Source organism: Phaseolus vulgaris, chromosome 11 (assembly GCF_000499845.2).
Source record: "Phaseolus vulgaris cultivar G19833 chromosome 11, P. vulgaris v2.0, whole genome shotgun sequence".
Taxonomy (NCBI): Eukaryota; Viridiplantae; Streptophyta; class Magnoliopsida; order Fabales; family Fabaceae; genus Phaseolus; species Phaseolus vulgaris.
This window is the reverse complement of record NC_023749.2, coordinates 6946220-6969308: the sequence shown is the minus strand read 5'-3', so window position 1 is coordinate 6969308 and position 23089 is coordinate 6946220. Positions and strand designations below refer to the sequence as shown.

The 23089-nt window shown below is 35.2% G+C and overlaps 4 protein-coding genes across 4 annotated transcripts; all 4 read left to right on the top strand.

The window, feature by feature from the left end:
• Positions 1-4908: 4908 nt before the first annotated feature.
• LOC137829761 (fasciclin-like arabinogalactan protein 12) lies at positions 4909-10013 on the top strand. The gene is made up of 3 exons (XM_068636665.1): positions 4909-5578; positions 6106-6108; positions 9624-10013. Exons 1-3 carry the CDS (start codon positions 4943-4945, stop codon positions 9858-9860), a joined length of 876 nt encoding a protein of 291 aa, XP_068492766.1. The 5' UTR covers positions 4909-4942; the 3' UTR covers positions 9861-10013.
• Positions 10014-11411: 1398 nt separating this feature from the next.
• Positions 11412-12430, top strand: LOC137833299 (fasciclin-like arabinogalactan protein 12). Its single transcript, XM_068641658.1, has one exon. It carries the CDS (start codon positions 11486-11488, stop codon positions 12329-12331), a length of 846 nt encoding a protein of 281 aa, XP_068497759.1. The 5' UTR covers positions 11412-11485; the 3' UTR covers positions 12332-12430.
• A 2109-nt stretch (positions 12431-14539) lies between these two features.
• Positions 14540-15635, top strand: LOC137839395 (fasciclin-like arabinogalactan protein 11). The gene has a single exon (XM_068648514.1). It carries the CDS (start codon positions 14632-14634, stop codon positions 15472-15474), a length of 843 nt encoding a protein of 280 aa, XP_068504615.1. The 5' UTR covers positions 14540-14631; the 3' UTR covers positions 15475-15635.
• Positions 15636-17605: 1970 nt separating this feature from the next.
• On the top strand, positions 17606-18790 carry LOC137833101 (fasciclin-like arabinogalactan protein 12). The gene has a single exon (XM_068641477.1). The coding sequence runs from the start codon at positions 17662-17664 to the stop codon at positions 18526-18528; it is 867 nt and encodes a 288-aa protein (XP_068497578.1). The 5' UTR covers positions 17606-17661; the 3' UTR covers positions 18529-18790.
• The last annotated feature ends 4299 nt before the right edge of the window (positions 18791-23089 follow it).

Sequence of the window (23089 nt, the reverse complement as noted above, 5' to 3'; positions counted from 1 at the left end):
TATTTTCTTTCTACATACCCTTCTTATAATTATAAGAAATCAATAAAATACTGCTTGAATTGAAGAGAGAAACAAAAATAATTGAAATTTTGAAATTTTTTTTATCTGATTTTGTATTAATTGAGCATTTTCTTTATCATGAGTGACAAGGTTAAAATACTATTATTTTAAAATTGAGGAAGTAGTGTGGTTAGAGTTATGAGATTTATCTTTATTTAAAATTTGAATTGTAAATAAGTTATAGATGGCGATTTTGTTATTATTAAAAAAAATTATGACTTTTTTTTCAGCTACTTATTTTAATTTGAGTAAATATAATGTTCGGTTAGATATTTTATAAATTTCAATGGTTATTTTTATATTTTTAATTTATATATTTTTTTATGCAAGTTTCTCAATTTCTATATTTTACCTAATGATTGTGAATAACATTAATGGTTCAGTTAACCGTCAATAGTAATACTAGTCATCAGTTTCATGAATATTCAATATTTAATAGTATCAGAATGGCCTCACACTGCTGCTATTATATCAACATCTGCATCAAATATTATATCAATAATGATCAATGGGAATGCTTATCTGCTACCCTGTCATGGAATGACCCTCCTTCTCTGATGAAGATTGACATTAGTAATTGCAAAAAACTGAAGAGCTTGCTAAGTTTGTCAAATTCTTGTTCCACTAATATAAAAAACCTCCAATCTTTTATTCTCGGTTTAAAAAGCTTAACTGCTATCTACGAGGAAGATGTTGATTTAACAGTCTTTGCCACCGAGGGGCGTGTCAGAATGTCTTTCACTGGCTTCTCCATCGAGGGGCGTGATGAAAATGTCTTTGTCAAATTTCATCTCAAGAAATTTTGTATCATCGAATGCCATAAAATGGAAAAGACACATTTCACCCTCCTTAAATTCAAACAATCACATTTAGCAGAAGAGATACAACATTTGGATACAATCAATTTCCAAGGGGAGGTAGCTAAAATCCAATATCTAAAGTTTAGCTACACTATCGAATGCCTAAAACTATCAACAAATACCATATGTTCCATCCAAACATCCATGAAAACGTACACAAAAAAAGCTAGAGAAATCCAATCACCTCTCCTAAGAACTACCCCTCGTGGTTATAATTTAGAGATCTACATCCAATTGTTAATACAAGATCATTTCCGACATCATCCCTAAAGTTGATGAGGTCAAGACATCAAGAAGCATGTGGTATGACACTATCAGAATGTCCTTCACTGGCTTCTCCATCATGCTCACTTACAGTCATTTGAGATGTTTGAACCCGGTTACGCTTCCTGACATTCATTGGTATTCTTCTATTGGATAGTCCCTGACTTTCAGAATTCACATTCATACAAGAAATAAAAATATTCAATTTTTGTTTTTCATCAAGAGGGTATTCATTTTAGAATTTTGAAAAATAAATTTTTTCTACTGAATTGACATCAGGGAAAAATAATCCCTTTTATACAATTTATTTTAATATTTTAAAAATTAAATCATTTTTATAACAAAAAAAAATAGAGAATGTTTTACCTTAATAAAAATAACGGAGTAATTTTTTATTAAGTTTTTTTATCAAAATTAAAATATGCATAATACGAAAATTTTAAATTAAACATATTAAAATTATTTAATTTATATTTTATCTGAATATATAATTGAAAATAAAATCAGGATAAAAAATTTCTCCTAAAATCAAACGTATTTATTTAAATATATATTAAATAAATAATAAATGACTTATCAAAGAAAAAAAAAATAAGATTTACCTAGTGAATAGAATATAGTTAAAAGAAAGAATTGATTAAGATTGGCGTAAATATAAAAATGTTAAGCTACTATAAAATATTAAAATTAATAACTAATTGAAAACATAAGTTTAACATTAAAAAATTTAATAATTAATCTTTATAAAAAAAAATTACATTACACTAATAATTTTTTTATATTATATAAATTTATAAAAAATATGGATTTGAATTTTAGATTCAATCCAAATATTTGGATTTGGATTTATAGAAATCCAAATATTTGGATTTGGATTTATAGAAATCCAAATTATTTTTGAAAAAATATGGATTTGGATTTTAAATTTGATCCAAATATTTGGATTTGGATTTTTGAAAACCCAAGACCACCTTAGTTTTACCTAACGATTGTGAATACCATTAATGGTTCAGTTAACCGTCAATAGATTACTAATACTAGTGATTAGTTTCATGAATATTCAGTATTTAATAGTATCAGAATGGCCTCACTGCTGCTATTGTATCAACATCTGCATCAAATATTATATCAACAATGATCAATGTGAATGCTTATCTGCTACAGGGTCATGGAATGGCCTTCCTTCTCTGATGAAAATTGACATTAGTAATTGCAAAAAAAATGAAGACCTTGCTATGTTTGTCAAATTCTTGTTCCACTAATATAAAAAACCTCCAATCTTTATTTTCTCGGTTTAAAAAGTTTAAATGCTATCTACAAGGAAGATGTTGATTTAACACAATCTTTGCCACCGAGGGCGTGTTCTTTCATCTCTATAAATTTTGTATCAACGAATGCCGTGAAATAGAAAAGACATTTCAGCCTCCTTAAATTCAAACAATCACATTTAGCAGAAGAGATACAAACATTTGGATACAATGAATTTCCAAGGGGAGGTAGCTAAAATCCAATATCTAAACTTTAGCTACACTATCGAATGCCTAAAACTATCAACAAATACATGTGTTCCATCCAAACATCCATGAAAACGTACACAAAAAAAGCTAGTGAAATTCAATCACCTCTCCCAAGAACTACCCCTCCCAGTTATAATTTAGAGATCTACCCCTAAAGTTGATGAGGTCAAGACATCAAGAAGCATGTGGAGTTATGTTGTAAAAAAATTCCAAAGCTTATTTTCTATTGAAGCTTCATCCAACTGTTTATAATGTTCGTCCTTATAAACCATAAATCTTAAATCTTAAAGCCTAAATTCTAAAATTCTAAATTATACACCTTAAAGTTAATGAATTCAAAACATGTGGTATGACAGGATCAGAATTAGTGTCACAAATAACAAACCATGTGCTTGTAATTCAGAATGTATCTAATGGCATAGTTTCATCATCCTTTTGGAACAACAACGTAAGAGATTTATCAGTCTATTCATGTATGAATGTATCATATTTGCGTACTCACTATCCATAATAAAATTGGTGATTTACTCCATGAACCTTTCAGGATCTGTAATGCAGTTGGATATGTTGAAAAAAGAGTTTTAAAGGAAACCTGGCTAAAATTTCTTATTAAATATATTGATGAAAGTAGGAGAGTATTCAGTGAAGTTTTGTCAATTTTGATTCAACCTTCGATTTCAATAACCTGCTTGTATATTAAAATATAGGAATTTCCATTTACATTTTTCTTGATTCCTTGATTTCTTGAAATTATATCATGTTTGTCATTATGCATTCTTAGAATTTGCTATTTGTTATTTGCACTGCTTTTTTAAAAAAAAAAAAAAACTTAGAGTGTTTTGCCCGGGAGTGCAAAAGGATAAGTGTGGGGGTATTTGATGAGCATATATTTTTTTTAAGCATTAAGTGTAGCATTTGCATTAGTTTTTTTTATAGGATCTTGCATTTAGGGTAGACACTTCAGTTGCTACTCTTTGATTTTTTAATATTGAAAGCAATTCAGAGAAGACTCTGGTTAGGAAAGACTTGGTTTCTAAGTTTGTCCACTTGTGACTCACCTCTCTCTCTTGGGAGTTTACTTGGTTTGCTTTTCAATTTAAAAAAAAAAGTTTGCCTTGAGATGTCTAATAGGTATTGGTGTCTGTTACATATCCCTGTTTTCAAATCCAAAATGGAAGAGAAATTAGCTAAAAAAATTTACAATTATGATATTCATGAGCCATATTTGCAGCAATCTTCACAATTTTATAAACAACTTTTACAGCAATGTGAACCCTACTTTCAACAGCCTCAAAATTATAATTCATATTATCAACAATGTGAGCAGCCTTTGTAGCAATGTGAACCCTACTTTCAACCGCCTCAACATTATAATTCATATTATCAGCAATATGAACAGCCTCTGCAGCAATGTGAACCTCACTTTCAACAGCCTTAACGTTATAATCCATATTGTCAACAGTCTTATGAGCAACCTCAACAACAACCATATTATCAGCAAAACTACTTTGATGAAAGGCAAACATCTTTTCAACCATTTGTGCAAACTGATAATACTCCTCGTAATCTTGAAGAACCATATTTATAGAAGTTGATGAGGAAAATGACGGACATTAACACAAAATTTCAAGAATGGGCGGCTGACAAATATCCAATTCAAAAGGAAGAACCAACTATGTACAGAATATAGCTTACTTCTTATGTGACTTGCAACCGAAATAATGTCATTATGTACAGATGTAGAGTTTTAGGAGTGTAACTTCCACAACCTATCAGAACCTATTGCATGTTTCATTTGCGTGTGTTTCTATTGCTTGATCTGTTTGATCAAACACTCTTTTTTTCACCCAATATATCTTCATGGGAAAAAATATCGCACTGTTTAATTACAATGGTCTCAGCAAAAAGCAATATTATTGACAAAATCAATTGATTTTGATGGCACATTGGTGTGGCATTCAATCATTAAAATGCATTATGCTTAATACATCAGTAGAACGTTGATGCAAAACCTCAATATTCTTTTCTAGCTTACTGTATGCTCACAAATCACAATATAAAGTTTCAAAACAAAGCCTTCCACCTACCTATCACGGTCTCTCACTCCCATACTCGCTCTATAAAAGCCATCTCCACCATGTCATCAATGCATCAAGTTCTCATTCCCATAAAAATCCTACCACTTCCATTTTTTTCCTCTAGTCTAGCTTCGTACCCTTCAATCCCCAAAACTTCCAAACCATGATGAAAAAGCAACCTGTATTGTCCTTTCCAGTAGTACTGCTACTTTCACTTTTGTATTCCACCACCACTTTAGCCCAATTATCACCAGCTTCTGCCCCTCTTAAACCAGTTCAACCTACCCCTACCCCACCAGCTGAGGCTCCTAAACAGCCATTGGTTCCCTCACTGCCACAGTCACCAAGTGATTCCACCCCTGACACTGCAGCTGTTGACATTGTTGGAATCCTGAGGCAGGCCAAGTCATTCAACATCCTTATCCGCCTCATGAAAACCACCCAATTGATCAACCAACTCAATGCACAGCTCCTCACTACTAAATCAGGTGGCATCACCCTTCTTGCCCCTGATGACAGTTCCTTCTCTGAACTCAAACCAGGCTTCCTCAACTCTCTTTCTGATGGCCAAAAGCTCGAGCTCTTACAGTTCCATGTTCTTTCAGACTATGTGTCTAGCTCCAACTTTGATACACTTACAAACCCTGTAAGAACATTAGCAGGGTCTAAACCTGGAAAGGTGGAATTGAATGTGATAAGCTACGGAGGGAGTGTGAACATCTCAACGGGTGAGGTTAACACCACCATCACAGGCATTGTATATACAGATAAGCATCTTGCTATTTTCAAGGTGGGGAAGGTGCTTCTGTTGATTTTGGCTTAATCCCAAGTCCCACATCGGTGGGTTCATTGTTTGGGAAGGAGGTTTGAGGGTTATAAATTAAACTCTCCCCCTTCACTGTTAAATATCCCAATTTGTAATATCTTCTCTCATAATAATAAAAGGGAGTTGTTTTTGCTGTGCTCGGAGATTAGGCTAAACAGGCCGAACTCCGTTAACAATTTTCGGGTGTGTTTTTCCTCTTTATCTCTTTTATTATTCCGCTTTATTTATTCAATATTATTTGTCGGGTAGCTCTGTTAGGGTTTTGTTTTAGTGGGAAAATTACCCGTTTTTCCCAACAAGTGGTATCAGAGCCGAAGGTTCGCCTTGGGTTGTTTGAAATTATTTGTAATATTGAATATTATATTGTGAGTCTGTAATGGCAAATTCGGATCAAGAAGGGAAGGCTCTGCAAGATGCAAATGTTGCAGAAAGCAAAAGTGATGTGTTGATTGTCTCGCTTTCAGCATCATTGCATCCAGATGAGTGGATATTGGATTCAGGTTGTACCTATCATATGTGTCCCATTCGGGAATGGTTCTTTGATTTTCAAGAACTCGATGGCGGGGTTGTTTGCATGGGTAATGATAATCCATGTAAGACAGTCGGGATAGGTTCAATCAAGTTGCGGAATCACGATGGATCCACCAGAATTTTGCGGGATGTACGGTACGTGCCAAAGTTGAAGAAGAATCTCATCTCATTGGGGGCTTTAGAATCTAAAGGCCTAGTTGTGACGATGCGAGATGGAATTCTTAAAGCAACTTCAGGAGCACTGGTGATGTTGAAAGGCGTGAGGAAGAACAATTTGTATTACTACCAAGGTAGTACAGTGGTGGGGACAGTAGCGGCAACAACTTCTAGCACTAAGAAGGATGCTGAGGCAACGAAGTTGTGGCATATGAGGTTGGGACATGCTGGAGAGAAATCCTTGCAAATTCTTACCAAGCAAGGATTGTTGAAAGGTACGAAGGCTTGCAAACTTGAATTTTGTGAGCATTGTGTTCTGGGAAAACAACGAAGAGTGAAGTTTGGCACTGCAATTCACAATACCAAGGGTATTCTGGATTATGTGCATTCAGATGTGTGGGGACCTGCCAAGACTCCGTCAATCGGAGGTAGGCATTATTTTGTCACTTTTGTTGATGATTTTTCCAGAAGAGTTTGGGTGTTTACTATGAAGAACAAAAATGATGTGCTTGGAATTTTCCTTAAGTGGAAAGCTCAAGTTGAAAACCAGACAGGAAGGAAGATTAAGGTTCTCCGAACAGATAATGGAGGAGAATACAAGAGTGATCCGTTCCTGAAGGTATGCCAAGATTGTGGCATAGTTCGGCACTTCACTGTTAGAAAAACACCACAACAGAATGGGGTTTCGGAGCGTATGAACAAGACACTTGTGGAGAAAGTTCGTTGTATGTTGTCTAATGCTGAGTTAGGCAGAGAGTTTTGGGCTGAGGCTGTGACATACGTTCAACATCTCGTCAATCGTTTGCCATCATCTGCTATAGATGGCAAAACCCCGTTAGAGGTATGGTCTGGAAAACCTGCAACTGATTATGATTCTTTGCATGTTTTTGGTTCTATTGCATATTATCATGTGATTGAATCAAAGTTGGATCCACGGGCAAAGAAAGCTCTTTTCATGGGCTTTAGTCCTGGAGTGAAGGGATACCGTTTGTGGTGTCTAGAGGCAAAGAAGACGATTATCAGCAGGGATGTTACCTTTGATGAATCTGCCATGTTAAAGAAGGTAAATCCAGAAGGAGCTGATAGTACTCCGCAACAGGTGGAGTGTGCCCGGAAGCAGGTGGAGTTTGAGCCGACAGTGGTGATCCCAACACGAAATACCACAAGTGACTCTCCTATGGTAGAAGAAGAGTCAGATGAGGAAGAGGTTCCTACCCAAGAATCTCAACAGCAATCAGCGCCAATTGCAGTTAGAAGACAGAGACGAGATATTCAGAAGCCTGCTCGTTTCATGGATATGGTTGCCTATGCACTTCCAGTTGTTGATGACATTCCATCCACTTACCCAGGAGCCATTCTGAGTTCAGAGAGTGGTAATTGGGCAGGTGCGATGGAAGAGGAGATGCAGTCTTTGAAGAAGAACAAGACGTGGAAGCTGGCACAATTACCGAAAGGTAAGAAGGCAATTGGGTGCAAATGGGTATTTGCAAAGAAAGAAGGATTTCCTAATAAAGAAGATGTTCGCTACAAGGCAAGGTTGGTTGCTAAAGGCTTTGCTCAGAGGGAGGGAATTGATTATAATGAGGTATTTTCTCCAGTTGTTAAACATTCCTCCATTCGAATTTTGTTGGCCTTGGTAGCACAGTTGAATTTGGAGCTTGCTCAACTTGATGTAAAGACCGCGTTCCTACACGGTGATTTGGAGGAAGAAATCTATATGACTCAACCAGAAGGATACAAGGTTGATGGTAAAGAAGATTGGGTTTGTAAACTTAGCAAATCGTTGTACGGACTGAAACAATCTCCGAGACAGTGGTACAAACGATTTGATAAGTTCATGAAGGATCAGAAGTACAAGAGAAGCAAATATGATCACTGTGTGTATTTGCGCAGACTTGAAGATGGTTCCTACATTTACTTACTCTTATATGTTGATGATATGCTGATTGCAGCAAAGAGCCAAGTTGAGATTGACAGGTTAAAGGCTCAGTTGAGTAAAGAGTTCGAGATGAAGGATTTGGGGAAAGCCAAGAAGATTCTCGGCATGGAGATAAACAGGGACAGAGAGAGGGGAAAACTTTGGCTGTCACAGAAGCAGTATTTGCAGAAGGTACTACAACGTTTTGGTATACACGAAGATACAAAACCTGTAAGTACCCCACTTGCTCCTCATTTGAAATTGAGTAGCCGTTTATCTCCGACGACTGATGAAGAACGAGAATACATGGCGGAAGTCCCATATGCAAATGCAGTTGGAAGCTTGATGTATGCAATGGTGTGTACAAGACCAGATATTTCACAGGCTGTGAGTGTTGTTAGCAGGTACATGCATGATCCGGGCAAGGGTCATTGGCAAGCTGTGAGATGGATTCTACGGTACCTCCAAAATACCTTAGATGTTGGATTGACATTTGAGCAAGATGAATCACTTGGTCAATGCATAGTTGGATATTGTGATTCTGATTATGCAGGTGATTTGGATAAGCGACGGTCTACTACTGGTTATTTGTTCACTTTAGCAAAAGCGCCAGTTAGTTGGAAGTCTACCTTGCAGTCTACGGTGGCTTTGTCTACGACAGAGGCAGAGTATATGGCGATTACAGAGGCTGTGAAGGAAGCAATTTGGCTTCATGGGTTGCTTAAAGACTTGGGAGTTGGTCAGAAACAACTTGAGTTATATTCTGACAGTCAGAGTGCTATTCATTTAGCAAAGAATCAAGTCTTTCATGCACGGACGAAGCACATTGATGTTCGCTATCACTTTGTGCGTGAGATTCTCGAAGAAGAGGAGATTGTTCTCCAGAAGATTCACACTACGGAGAATCCTGCAGATATGCTCACCAAGGTGGTTACAAGGACCAAGTTTGAACACTGTTTAGACTTGGTTAATATCTTGCACATTTGAAGTTGGCGTCCGGAGGCGCAAATTTGAAGCACTGTAAAGTTTGTTTTTGTTATGTTTTGAGAAGATTTGTTTTAGGTGAGACTTGAAATTAAGCCAAGGTGGAGATTTGTTGATTTTGGCTTAATCCCAAGTCCCACATCGGTGGGTTCATTGTTTGGGAAGGAGGTTTGAGGGTTATAAATTAAACTCTCCCCCTTCACTGTTAAATATCCCAATTTGTAATATCTTCTCTCATAATAATAAAAGGGAGTTGTTTTTGCTGTGCTCGGAGATTAGGCTAAACAGGCCGAACTCCGTTAACAATTTTCGGGTGTGTTTTTCCTCTTTATCTCTTTTATTATTCCGCTTTATTTATTCAATATTATTTGTCGGGTAGCTCTGTTAGGGTTTTGTTTTAGTGGGAAAATTACCCGTTTTTCCCAATAGCTTCTTCCTATGGACTTCTTTGTTGTTGCCAAGGCGCCTGCAAAGGCACCTTCTTTGGCCCCAGAATCTTCTGCAAAGGCGCCTAAAGCGGATAAGGAGAAGTCAATGTCTCCAGATTCCTCAGAATCATCTGATATTAATTCCAACAACGGTACCTCTGGCACAGTGAAAATCGGTTATGGAAAGTTGTTGTCCCTTGTCCCAGGACTAGTTCTCCTGATTGCATTGTTATCATAAACCATATAGGTTTTTCCAAATTTACCAAATTTCAATCTAGTATATCTTTCATGTTCAAGAATGTAATTTTTTTTATTGCGAGAAAGGAGTGAATCTGGAGAATTTATGAGTTATTTTTTTTCCTCTATAAATTTAAGTGTTGTGCTTTTAATTTATGATTTCTTAACTAATGTTTACAAGCTTTATTATATCTTTTGATGAAGAAACTTTGTCTCAACTTAAGCCTCCAATTTGTTAAACATGTAGTCTATTAAACAAAACTTGACTGGTCTAAACATATAGTCTATTAGGTTAATTTTTTCTTTAATAAACACAAATACAAATTATTAAAGACCGGTGCATAAAGAGAGTTTCATCAACCATTAACGCAGTTTTCGAACAAAATTAACGAAATTCAATTTTTTGTAATAAAGTTCTCATACTAAAATTAAACCAACTAATCATCCAATATTTATTTATAAGGTTAGTGATGAGTAGTTGTAAAGTTTGGTAACTAAAGGAGGCGGAGAAAGAAGATATGCCTAATATAAGCAAATAATGGTTGTATTGCAATTTGCTATACAAAAGTATTCCATTTTTCCAAATAATATTGAATTTTTCTCTTTGGATACTGCGATTAAATTTACATTTAACAGGCTAACTAGATTCACACCAAATTGTGATTTGTTAAGCATACAGTAAAATGGATCCCTGACGTGTCTAATTTTCTTTCTTTACAGGGAAGATACATGTCATCCCTTAAACATATCAACAGTTTAAACTTTACACGAATATTATAAGGAGAAGATTTGTAGAAGTAAATTCAGTGATCGTGTGAATTCTTATTTATCTTTACTTCAGTTGCTTTGCGATACTGTTGCTTATCTTTGAGAGTGAAAATATTTGAGTTTCCAAACGTACTCATAATATTCTGTTTACGATGCAACAATGGTTAGAGAACTCAATTTACAATCCCAACATAAATTTAACCTATAAGAGAAGAAGGAAAAGTAAACATTAAACCGAATTATATGAATATATGCAACATTTTTTTCTATTAAGCTCTGTTCCAATACAACATAATATGCAATGTGGACCAAAGTACAAGATTTGCTTTTTTTAGTTTTCTATATCATACAGTGAAAGAGAGTATGACAGATCTCACCATCTCACCTAATACAAGTTCCCTGCACAATCAAACACCTGTCATGTCAGTTTTCAAGACAATGACTATCAATTTTTATTGATGTAAATACACAACTAGTATACAGTGTGGCCATGCCACTTTCAGGTGAGATTTTCAGTGACAACCTTTTCAAATCCAATTGATGTATAGTGACAACCTATGAATTGTGACGTGAAAGTAAAATATTGCAGATGTTCACATACCAGCCAATACTCCGTTTCTTCCACTTCTCAATCCCAACTGGTTCACCACCAATCCTGGTTGATGCACCAACTTTCCATGATAGGTAACTGAAAATTGTTTACAGAGAGAAGTTTAATCTTTCTGACACACACCTTCTGCACATCCTTCTCTCTCAGCCACCATATAAAACAAGAGCCACTTCTTCCATTTTCCTCACATCAAAACGGACAACACACATTGCAGTCTGTAGTGTTGAAAATAATCACTATAACACAAAATGGTGATGCAACATTCTCTCTTCTTGTGTGTCTCACTTGTACTTGTGGTAGTCACCACATCAGCTCAACACTCCCCCGCAGCATCTCCTTCAATCCCAAGAGTAGCACAATCACCATTGGCATCTCCATCGGGAATGAACACTGTTCCATTGGTACCAGTGTCCCCCGATGCTGCCCCATCTCCCGCCACCCCAAAAGCCGCTACCTTTGACATTGCTCAAATACTGAGTAAGGCCAAAAGATTTTCTGTTCTGATTCGGCTTCTGAAGACAACCCAGTTGATCAACCAACTCAACTCTCAACTCCTCACATCAGATTCCGGCGGATTGACCATTTTGTCGCCACCTGACAGTGCCTTTTCAAAGCTGAAAGGAGGGTTCCTGAACTCACTCAACGACAGGCAAAAGGTGGAACTCCTACAGTTTCACACTCTTTCTTCCTTCCTCTCAATCTCCAACTTCGACACTTTAACCAACCCCGTTCAGACCCAAGCCGGTGATGACCCCAAAAGGCTGCAACTTAACATCACCACTTACGGTGGCAGCCACGTGAGCATGAGCACCGGTGCCGTCAATGCCACCATCACAGGCACCGTGTATACAGACAAGCAGCTTGCTATTTATGAGGTGGACAAGGTGCTTCTTCCACTTGACGTGGTGCTCCCTAAGCCTAAGGCTCCGGCACCGAAGCCACATGCAGACAGAAGTGGTGACAGTAACAAAAATATGGATGATGACAGTGGTGTTCCGGTGGAGGCTTCTGGTGGTTGCATGAATTTCTACAGCGTACATGTAAAGTGGATGTCTTTTGTTGTTCTGATGGGTGGAGCCATGATATGCATGTAGAGGGCAAGAAGAAAATAATGGTTTTTTTATATTGGCTATAGTGCTTGTGGTTTGGTATGCCATTTTGGTTCAATCATATATGAATATTTCTTCCTTCCATTTTCTATTGCATAAGAGTTAAGACCATAACTTGCAAAAAAAAAAAAATTCATTCCATTTCTAACTGATATTCTAAAAGCATTAGTTAAGAAATTAAAATAATTATTGAAATATTAAAGAGTACCTTATATAAAATTTAATCAATGGATATAGTATATTTTTATTCTTAATATAATTTGATTGTGTTGGAACGATGAACCACATGCACATAATTCTAAGGTGGAATAACCAACTATTTTAATTCTAAAGTTAATAGTTAAATATTAATTTATAAATTTTATTAATAATAAAAAAAAATTTAATATTTTTTTTAATCTCTAAAATAATATTTATTTTAATTAATATAATAACTAATTTTTATTTTTTTAAAATTAATTTTTATTTAATGATTTATTTTTAGTGAATTGTCATTTTTTTTAGTATAACATTGCCTTTTGATATAAAGAATTGTCCAACTCACGAGATAAAATGTTTAAGGAGAAATGTCGAATAAAAAATTATTAATTTATGTGGTGTCGACATAGAAGAACTTAAGATGTGGAGCTCGGATTGAAGGTGATTTAAGTGTGAAAATAAGTCAAAGATAATCTAGAAATGGAGTTAAGCCAAAAGTATTAAAAGTATTAGAGATACTTAATGTGTGAGGTGAAACCAGATATGAGATAGCGATGTTCGAATCTCTATTTTGGAAACACTTTTTTTTATGAAATTCCTATTTTGAAATCACCTAAAATTGTGAAATGATAATTTTAGTATTTCAAAAGAATGTAGGGTGAAGGAAGAAAATTGTAGGGGTGCAAGAAGAAACTCTCCGATTATTTTAGTACGTTGTTTTTGCTACATGTGTATTAAAATGGGTTAAGAATTTTACAGATTTTTTCTTACTACACCACAATAATTACTAACTGCACTTCCATATAAAAGAAAAAAAATAAAAATAAACTCTCTCGTTGCACCACATTATCATTGTTGTCACCGTCATCCGCGTTGTTGCACCTCCAACTACACATTTGTTCTTTGTTGCTACTATACTCTAAGATGAAGAAGAAGAAGGAAAAAGAGTTGTTCTACAAAGTTTGTTCTGGAATATTATATATGTTCTAAAAAGCTTGTTTTAGAGATTCTATTATGGTATGCATATCTCATGTGTTTTATAAAATTTGTTATGAAAGCTCATTTTAGAAATAACTCATGTTTCAAAAAATTTGTTTTGAAATGCATTTCATATGTTCCTCAAAATTTATTTTAAAGATTTTGTTATGAAAATCTTATTCTAAATCATTTTAGAATTTCAAAAAACTTGTAGTGGAATATTTTCATAACTGGTAAGCTTGAAGTCACATTTATAAAGAGTAAAATGTTCATTTTATAAATTATGGAGTTGCATTTAAAAATTATGGGGATGAATAAAAAAATAATTCGACCGGTAGTGGTTTTTTTCTTGATCATGTCACCCAAATTGTCAATTCGTCAGTGTTTAAAATATTGAGAACAAAAGCTCATCTTTTTGCATAGAGGTGCAGTGCAGAGTGGTGAAAGAAGTTAGCAGTGTAACAACTGCATGAACACTTAATTAATCAAATAGACATCTGGATTAACGAGAGAGTACAATTTGAGAATAACCCAGGTACTGTAATTTTAGTTATTTTCTCTGTTTTATGTATGCTTTCCAATTGTCTTATGGAACTTTTATATACAGTAATATAACAGAAATAAAATGTTTTCTATAGTAGACTCACTGTCTTGTCTTATCATATGGTGTCCTTAAAATGTGTGTAAATTATCGTTTTCCTCAACATCTAAGTACAACTTTTCTGCATTCAGACATCTTTTTGTAGGACATACTTGCATACTGTGTTGTATTTAAATGGTGTCATGGCAAACCTTTCTAACTGATGCCCAGACTACAGCAATGACAGAAGTAGTTATTTCACCTAATGTATGCCAACTAAAGCATCACTTTGCCAAATATCCCACTAATAATTTCATCACAGTTGGGATATCACTCCACAGCTAACAAATTTCACAGCCACAACATGTCACCAACCTATCATTTTCTTGGCCTCTAATCTCTATATAACCCCCCTCATTCACAAATCCAACATATCACACACAAACTCCAACCATAATTAATTCAAACCATTCACATACTTCCACAATCATCAAAGCCATATCTACAGGTTTGACTTAGCAACTGGAAGATGAAACAAGCAACCCTTTTCTCCTTCTCACTCTTTCTACTATTTTCCTCTACCACCTTGGCTATTTCACCTGCACCTGCAGCAGCCCCTGCAGCAAAAACTCCCCATACCCCAAAGGCTGCAGCACCATCACCAAAACCATTAGTCCCCACATTACCTCAGTCTCCAGACTCCCCTGACTCTGTCCCTGATGACATCACCAGAATCCTAAAAAAGGCCAAAATGTTCTCAACCCTGGTCCGCCTCCTCAAAACCACAGAAATCATGAACAACATCAACTCACAGCTCATAACAGCCAAGAGTGGGGGCATAACCATCCTTGCACCAGATGATTCTGCCTTTTCCAACCTCAAAGCTGGCTTCCTCAACTCCCTAAACGCAGGCCAGAAAATTGAACTTGTGCAGTTCCACATATTACCAGAGTTTGTGTCCAGCTCAAACTTTGATTCTCTGAGCAACCCTGTGCAGACAGTGGCTGGCAAAGACCCTGCAAGGCTTCCACTGAATGTGAATGCATTAGGTAACAGTGTCAACATTTCAACTGGGGTCGTCAATGCCACCATTCTTGGGGTAGTATACTCGGATAACAAACTTGGGATTTATCACGTGGACAAGGTGCTTCTTCCTCTAGATTTCTTTGCAACCAATAAGGCTCCAGCTTTGGCTCCTTCATCTCTTGCAAAGGCTCCCAAAGCTGCTAAGGAAAACTCTTCTGATGACGATCAAGAAGAAGCAAACCAGGATCACAATAAATCTGGGGCACTCAGTTTGAGCAATGTTAGTGGAACAAAGTTTGTGTCACTTGGGATAGCCTTGTTCGCTATGGCAACCATGTGGAGTTGATCATTTAGCAGCTGAACTTTCAGTTTTCTTTGTGGTTAATTTCTTTGTTTGTGCTTCTTTTTTTGTTTAAATTTGCTGTATTTTTCTGGTATCTCGTGTATTGGTGAAATGGAAAGGGAAAGAATGCTTGAATGATTCACAATTCAGCTGTTTCTGTTAAATCGTTCCGAAATTTTTAGTTATGCTTCAATTTACTCAAAAATCTTTGGAATACAATGTTTGAAAACTTGCTACTGTTGACTTTAAAGTTTCTTGGATCTTCTAAATAAGTAATAGATGTGCGGATTTTATGACTATCATAAAAGTTGATAATAAATTGAACTTCTTTTTTATTTGATTCTTTACCCACTGTAATGTAATGAACACCATTTTATTTAAGAATCATTTTAACCTTTCAGAATTTAGGTTGTTAGTTGGGATGGTTTTCTTTTTATTGACATAGATATACTTGTTTGTATTTTTGTTTGTCTTTTCTCTTCTTTTATGAATGTTCGTGTAATGTGAAATAATTGTTGAAACTTTAAAATGATAACTTAGTTGGGATGGTAAAGATTCTTAGTGATATCTAAAATATCATTGTGCAAAAGGAATACTCTTTATCTTTGTGCAAATGTGAAGTGTATAAAGAAACTAATGGAAAATAATCATTCCAACTTTAATTTATGGTTTTATTTTCATATTAGAAAGTGATTGGAGAACCTAAAATGTGGTTATTCATGTGCCCTTAACAAATGTTCTTCTTTCTATTCCCTTTTTAGTTGATGTTTCTAATGTAATTTTCCTTGTAGTTTTTAGGCCTTCAGGCCATCCTTTTCAGAAACAAAATAAACATAAAAAATACTAGTTTCCCTTAAATTAAAATTTTGACCGAGTCGGGTGTCTAAGATCACTGTTGAAAAGGTTAATTATGTGTCATACTGTAAATGTTCCTAATTTAATTCATAATTGAATGAAAAAGAAATAAACTTTCTTGGGTAAGCAATAATTATATTGAATTTATTCGATTTCATTTTCTAACAATAACATCTATTATATTTAACAGCAGTGCATCTACACCTAAATAAGAGAACTTTATATCAGAATAATGTTATATCTCCCTTTGTGTGAAACAACATTGTAATAAATATCTTTATATTATTGGGAAACAGGGTGAAAGATTAAACTTTTAAACTTTGAATTTCAAGTTTTATTTTATCTTTGAAGTACGAACTGAATCTTGAAAAGCTTCAGAGTAAAGAAAACAAAATTAATCTTCTTGAAGTATTTTCATCTATGCATTAGAAGACACGGATATATATATATATATATGAAAATACGTATAATTTCTAAAATGTAAATACGTATAATCTGTATAATCTTTAAAATATAGGATACATGAACACAGATTTATATATTATATAATTATGAATTATATACCTTAACAATAAAGATTTATATGTACAAGTATTTTTTCAATTTTTTTAATAAATATTTTTCATGGCGGATTCAAAAGGATTTGTTTCTTATTTTTATAATTATAATAAGAATTGATATATAAATTTAAGTTTTTAGAAAATTAATGTGTTTCTCCTTTTTAAAATTGTATTAGAACCGTATTAAAATTGTCGAATTATCAGAAATTTCATAAATATTTTTTGAATTTGACACTTCAAAGATACATATTCTACCAGCGTTGGTGTCCAATAGAATCGACACAAACACGTCATTTAAGAAATGTGTCCAAACCTCATATATTTTCGTTACCATGCATGGGAAACAATTTTTTGACCTTTCTCCAATTACATTGTTTTTACAAAAGATGCCATAACTTGTGCACATCAATGGCTATGTCTTTCTATTTTCATTGCAAAAAGGTTGCTCTGTTTGATAACAGAGGTCCAGCAGAAAAACTACAATTGATCAATTGATTGTGATGGGAGACTGGTGTGGCCTTCAATCATGAAAACACAATGCTCCATCCATATATCATTGTTGATGCAACACCTCAATATCCTTGCCAGCTAGCCACTCAGTGTGTGCTCAAAAATCACAATTTAAGGTTCTCAAACAAGTCCTCTCAACTACCTATCCTTGTCTCCCAATCCCAAACTTTCTCTATAAAAACCATCTCCACCATATCACCAATGCATCAACACCTCATTACAACTACAATTCCTATCATCTAAACCTTCATTGTAAAAAACCAAAATGATGAAAGAGCAATGTGTCTTGTCCTTCTCACTAGCCCTGCTACTTTCATTTTTGTATTCCACCACCACTTTAGCCCAATTATCACCAGCTTCTGCCCCTCTTAAACCACTTCAACCTACACCTACCCCTCCAGCTGAGGCTCCTAAACAGCCATTGGTTCCCTCACTGCCACAGTCACCAACTGATTCCACCCCTGACACTGCAGCTGTTGACATTGTTGGAATCCTGAGGCAGGCCAAATCATTCAACATCCTAATCCGCCTCATGAAAACCACCCAATTGATCAACCAACTCAATGCACAGCTCCTCACTACTAAATCAGGTGGCATCACCCTTCTTGCCCCTGATGACAGTTCCTTCTCTGAACTCAAACCAGGCTTCCTCAACTCTCTTTCTGATGGCCAAAAGCTCGAGCTCTTACAGTTCCATGTTCTTTCAGACTATGTTTCTAGCTCCAACTTTGATACTCTAACCAACCCTGTGAGAACCCTTGCAGGGGCTAAACCTGGAAAAGTGGAACTGAATGTGATAAGTTATGGTGGGAGTGTGAACATCTCAACGGGTGAGGTTAACACCACCATCACAGGCATTGTATATACAGATAAGCATCTTGCTATTTACAAGGTGGGTAAGGTGCTTCTTCCTATGGACTTCTTTGCTGTTGCTAAGGCACCCACATTGGCTCCGGAACCATCAGCAAAGGCTCCTAAAGCGGATAAGGAGAAGTCAATTTCTCCAGATCCCTCAGATTCATCTGAGATTAGTTCCACTAAAGAGAACTCTGGAACTATGAAAATCCATATGCATGGAAAGTGGGGTTCCCTTGTTCTTGGACTAGTTCTTGTGACTGCATTGTCTTCGTAGACAAAAACTGGATTTGATGATTACCAAAATCCAAACCATTACTTACCATGCAGTTAATGATTGAGAGTGTTTGATTGCGATAAAGAGTACTTTAGTGGTGAATTTATGAGAGTGGATTAAGGGATCTGTAATTTGACTAATTGTTGTATCCCTCTATATATTTAAGGGTTTTTCTTCAGCTATATTTCCTTAAAAAAATTGCAACCTTTGTTATGTTTTATCAAGAAGAAAATAATAGAAACTATACACCCATTTCTACTAATTTAAATCTCCAACTTGTTAAGCATACTCCAAAAGTTAGATAGTGACTAGTTTTCATGTTTGGTAACGGAAGGAGGTTGAAAAAGAATATTATGTGCCTAATATAAGCAAATAGTGGTTGCATTGCAATAAAAAATACACTTTTTTCTAAGAAAATTGATTTTTTCTCTTTTATGAGTAAACTTTATATTAGACCATGAGACTCTCATTTTGACACTTAAATTTCTCATAAAAATAAAAATAATAGCCATGTATTAGGCAAATTCTACGTGTACCTCCGTACCTTTTCACTACACCTCTATTTTTTTTTTAATTTCAACAATAGCCTTCTGAGTATGATGCATTCTTTTATTCTCAAGTGTTGATGATTCCTTGTAGTGGTTAGTAGTTGAACTAAGTTTTGTGATGTTTTTATTAATGGTTGTGTTTTCATTCGCTTTTTTCCATTTTTTTTGGAAACCACAAAATTTTAAAAAAAAATATAGCGATGTGCAAAAAAAGAAATACAAATTAAAAAAAATATCTTCGAAACGTTGAATACAACAAATTTTCTCACCAACACTCTAACACATGCTCAAATGAAGAAAATGCTCTCTCAATGCGGTTGGATAAGAACAAAAAGTGTTACGACAGGAAGAGATATATAGGATACTGGAGGAGTAATTGAGGTGTGTGAGATTGTTTTATTTAGAATTATTTAAATTTTTTTAAAAAAAGTTAAAACTGACTTTTGTATGTATGAAAATAAAAGCGTAAGATGTAGAGGTGGATGGAGAATTTGTCCATGTATTAACATGCTAAATGGAATCGCACCATATTATATTTGTTTAGCATGCAATTAATAGCTGATTTATATGATATTAAGAATATGATGCCTTAACTTTCTTTCTTTGAAAGTTTACAAGGGAACAACACATGTTATTTGAAAGAAATTAACAACGTAATGTAATTGCACATTGGAAGGAGAAGATTTTTGTGTATTGAGGAATAGTGAATCAAATTATCAGTGTTTCTAAGTTTCATTTCATTTTATTGACTTTGTTGGGTAGCCTCTTGAAAATATGTACTCTTCATCTTTAAGTGGAGATGACACATGCTAATATAGTAATGATATATCAAAATCACAATATTCAAGTTGGATGTAAATTTCACGAAATTAAATTAACACTTATTGAATTACACACTTAAAAGAATGTGTTAGAAATCTCATTTATACCACACAAGTATTTAAAAGGAAAAATCAACACAAATTATTAAAAAATTATTACCCTAATAGTTCTACTATTTATTATAAAAATGAATTTAAATCTAACTTAATTATGTAACTACAGAATAAAAGTTTGATAAATAAAAGTGAAATCATTTCATAAGATAAAAAAAAAATACTAATTAAAAAAATACTAATTAATATATATATATATATAATTACAACAAAATCATTAAATAGTAATTAAATTTAGAGCTAAAAATAATTAATTATTATATTAATTAAATTATATACTCTAATTTACAGATTAAAAAAGTATTTATATTTAAAGTATTTATTATTATTCTTACAACAGGGACCAAGAACACTCGAAATGGGTTAACAAGACTAATCCTTCAATCTTGGGCTGAATACTATCTTGGGCTGGGTACTTAATTTCTCTCCTTGATGGGAACTCTTGGCTTCTCCTCTCGGCTGGTGCTTTCGGCTGGTGCTCTCGGCTGGTGCTCTCGGCTTCTCCTCTAGGCTGGTGCTTTCGGCTTCTCCTCTAGGCTGGTACTCTCGGCTTCTCCTCTCGGCTGGTGGGGGTACCTGCAAGTCGCTCCGATGCCAAAGTCAGAAAAGGTTTAATATTTATCAGATAAAATCACTCTTACCTCTTTCTATCTCTGAACTCCTATTTATAGAGTTTCTTTAATGGGCTTTCCCCTTTACTCTTGGGCTTTCTTTCTGCACCTTTTTTATTATTTGTGCACCCCTCTTGCAAGTTTTTATCTAATTGGGCTTTTATAATTTTTATATTTTTGTTTTATTCTTTTGTCTTCTTCGCTTTCGGTCTAAACCTCTCGGTTTTAACCTAACATCTTAGTTGTTATACTATGTAGTTCTCGGCATGAACCTCTCGGTTTTAGCCTACCAGTACACTAGCCCCCCAAGACAGAAATATTTTAAGCTTTTTTAAAAAATATTCGCGTCTTAATAGAATATAGTAAATTTGACATTTGATTTAATTTGATATTAAATGCCTCGGTTTTTGTGCTTTAGCTTGCTGAGTTAAGTTGATTTGACGTGAATTTGTTGTTGCAACCGTTAGATTATACATTTTTGAACGGTTTCAGATTGCTTGCAACGTTTCAAATTCTAGGGTGCATCTTTGGGTTATAAATAGGGTCTTCTTTCAAACTTTTACGAATGTGTTTCGTTGTGTATTGAGAAAAGAAGCTTATTTTCTATCTGTAACCAGTTCTTGCAAAGGTAATGTCTCTTTCAAGTTTTTCTGCTTCTGATGATTTTTCAAGCGCGGGTGGTGAATCAACTGGGCGAGTGGTGCGAGAAGAGGATCGTCGAGACTCGAAGTCTTCATCTGCTACCCCTTCTTGTATGAATGATTCAAATGGAGCATCGACTGTTGATGCTCCTCAAGAATTCGGCATTGTATTGCCCCAGAAAAATCTTCGTCCAGGTTACCAATGGGTTAATCCTAAAGTCCGAGAGTATTTGTCCAAATACCGTTCTGCTATCGAACTTCGTAGTTTCCTTTCCCATTCTCAGATTTATTATTCTGACATTGAAAATGATATTATTTCTTTTCGGCGTGTTGGAGATGCCGATAATGTTTGTCATGGCCGAGAGGGTGATAGTTATGAATTTTTTTTATTTTTATGCTTGCTTTTTTAGAGATCTTCATATTCGGTTGCCTTTGAACAACTTTCAAATAGGCGTCCTTAACTTTCTCAATGTTGCGCCTACTCAGCTTCATCCGAATGGTTGGGCTGCGATGCAAGCATTTAGCATTTTGTGTAAATTATTATCGCTTTCTCCCAGTTCTGCTTCCTTCTTGTACTATTATAGCTCTCGGCCTGGGAAGCGGTCAGGGTGGTTATCCCTTATTAGTAAATCCAATGTTTGTTTCCTTAAACCTTTTACGTCATCATACAAAGATTTTAAGGGGAGTTTTTTTAAAATTCTAATAGAGCCTGTAGGAAGAGAGTATTTTTTTTATGGAGATTCTCCAAGGTTTCCTCTGTACTGGACAAAAGATCCTGTGAAGTTTAACTCAATTTCGTTTCATTCAATGGGTGTGGCCGATCGTCATGTTATCGAAGTTTTTAGTCGGCTCTCGTACCAGGTTCCCACTCGCGCCTTGCTACAACTGTACACTTCACCAAATCCTCGAGAAGATTTGATTGGTACGTGGTTGTTCCACATTTTCGCTCTTTATAGGATGAGTTTTTTAACTTAGCTAAATGTTTTATTGATTTTCAGCTTTGATGGCGAGCACTAAGCTCGCTCGTATTTTTTGAAATTGCTGAACAAGGTGGGTGATGTAACTCCCCGTCGTGAAAGTGTGGTGAATCCTGTGGTGGAAGAAGTCGTGGAACCCGTTGTGAATGTTGAAGTGGTTGAACCGGTAAGTAATGTTGAGGCTGCTGGTCCTTCAAAGAAATCGAAAAAACGTGATAGAAATAGCAAGAGGTCGCATTCGTCTTCTCGGCGCCATCGCCATAGTGAAAATGTTTCTTCCGAACCTCTCTCGGAAACGATATTTTGTGCTACAACTAAATATGTGAAGTTTGTTCAGACATCTTTTGGTGAATCGTCTTACAACATGCTGAAGACTATGGATGCTGCTTCTTTGGCAGATTTTGTTATTGAATTGTCAAGCAGAAATCTTTTGATTGGAAAGATGATGAAGGAGAAGAATGGAAACTGTGTGGCTTTATCTGAGTTTGACAAATTGAAGAATGATTTTGCTGAGTATAAAGAAAAAATGAGCTCTTTATCGGTGCAGTTAGAAGAGATTAAAAAGCAGAAAAAAGAACAAGAAGTCGAAATAGAAGGTCTTGGGAAGAAAATTTCTGATTTGGAGAACGAGAACTTGAAATCTAGCGAAGAGAATGTTCGACTATGTAAAGAAAATCAAGGCTTCAACGAAAAGGTATCGGCATTATCTTCTGCGAATGATTCTGACAAAAACACCATCAAAGCTATGGATGAGGAGATACATCAGCTGAGGACTAACGTTTTTGAAGCCGAAAGCTTTATCTTTGAACAACATAAATTGGGTTTCGAGAAGGCTCTTCAACAAGCAAA

Excerpts from the sequence above, each read along its gene's own strand:
- LOC137829761 (XM_068636665.1), top strand. The coding sequence starts at position 4,943 with ATGATGAAAAAGCAACCTGTATTGTCCTTTCCAGTAGTACTGCTACTT.
- LOC137833299 (XM_068641658.1), top strand. The coding sequence starts at position 11,486 with ATGGTGATGCAACATTCTCTCTTCTTGTGTGTCTCACTTGTACTTGTG.
- LOC137839395 (XM_068648514.1), top strand. The coding sequence starts at position 14,632 with ATGAAACAAGCAACCCTTTTCTCCTTCTCACTCTTTCTACTATTTTCC.
- LOC137833101 (XM_068641477.1), top strand. The coding sequence starts at position 17,662 with ATGATGAAAGAGCAATGTGTCTTGTCCTTCTCACTAGCCCTGCTACTT.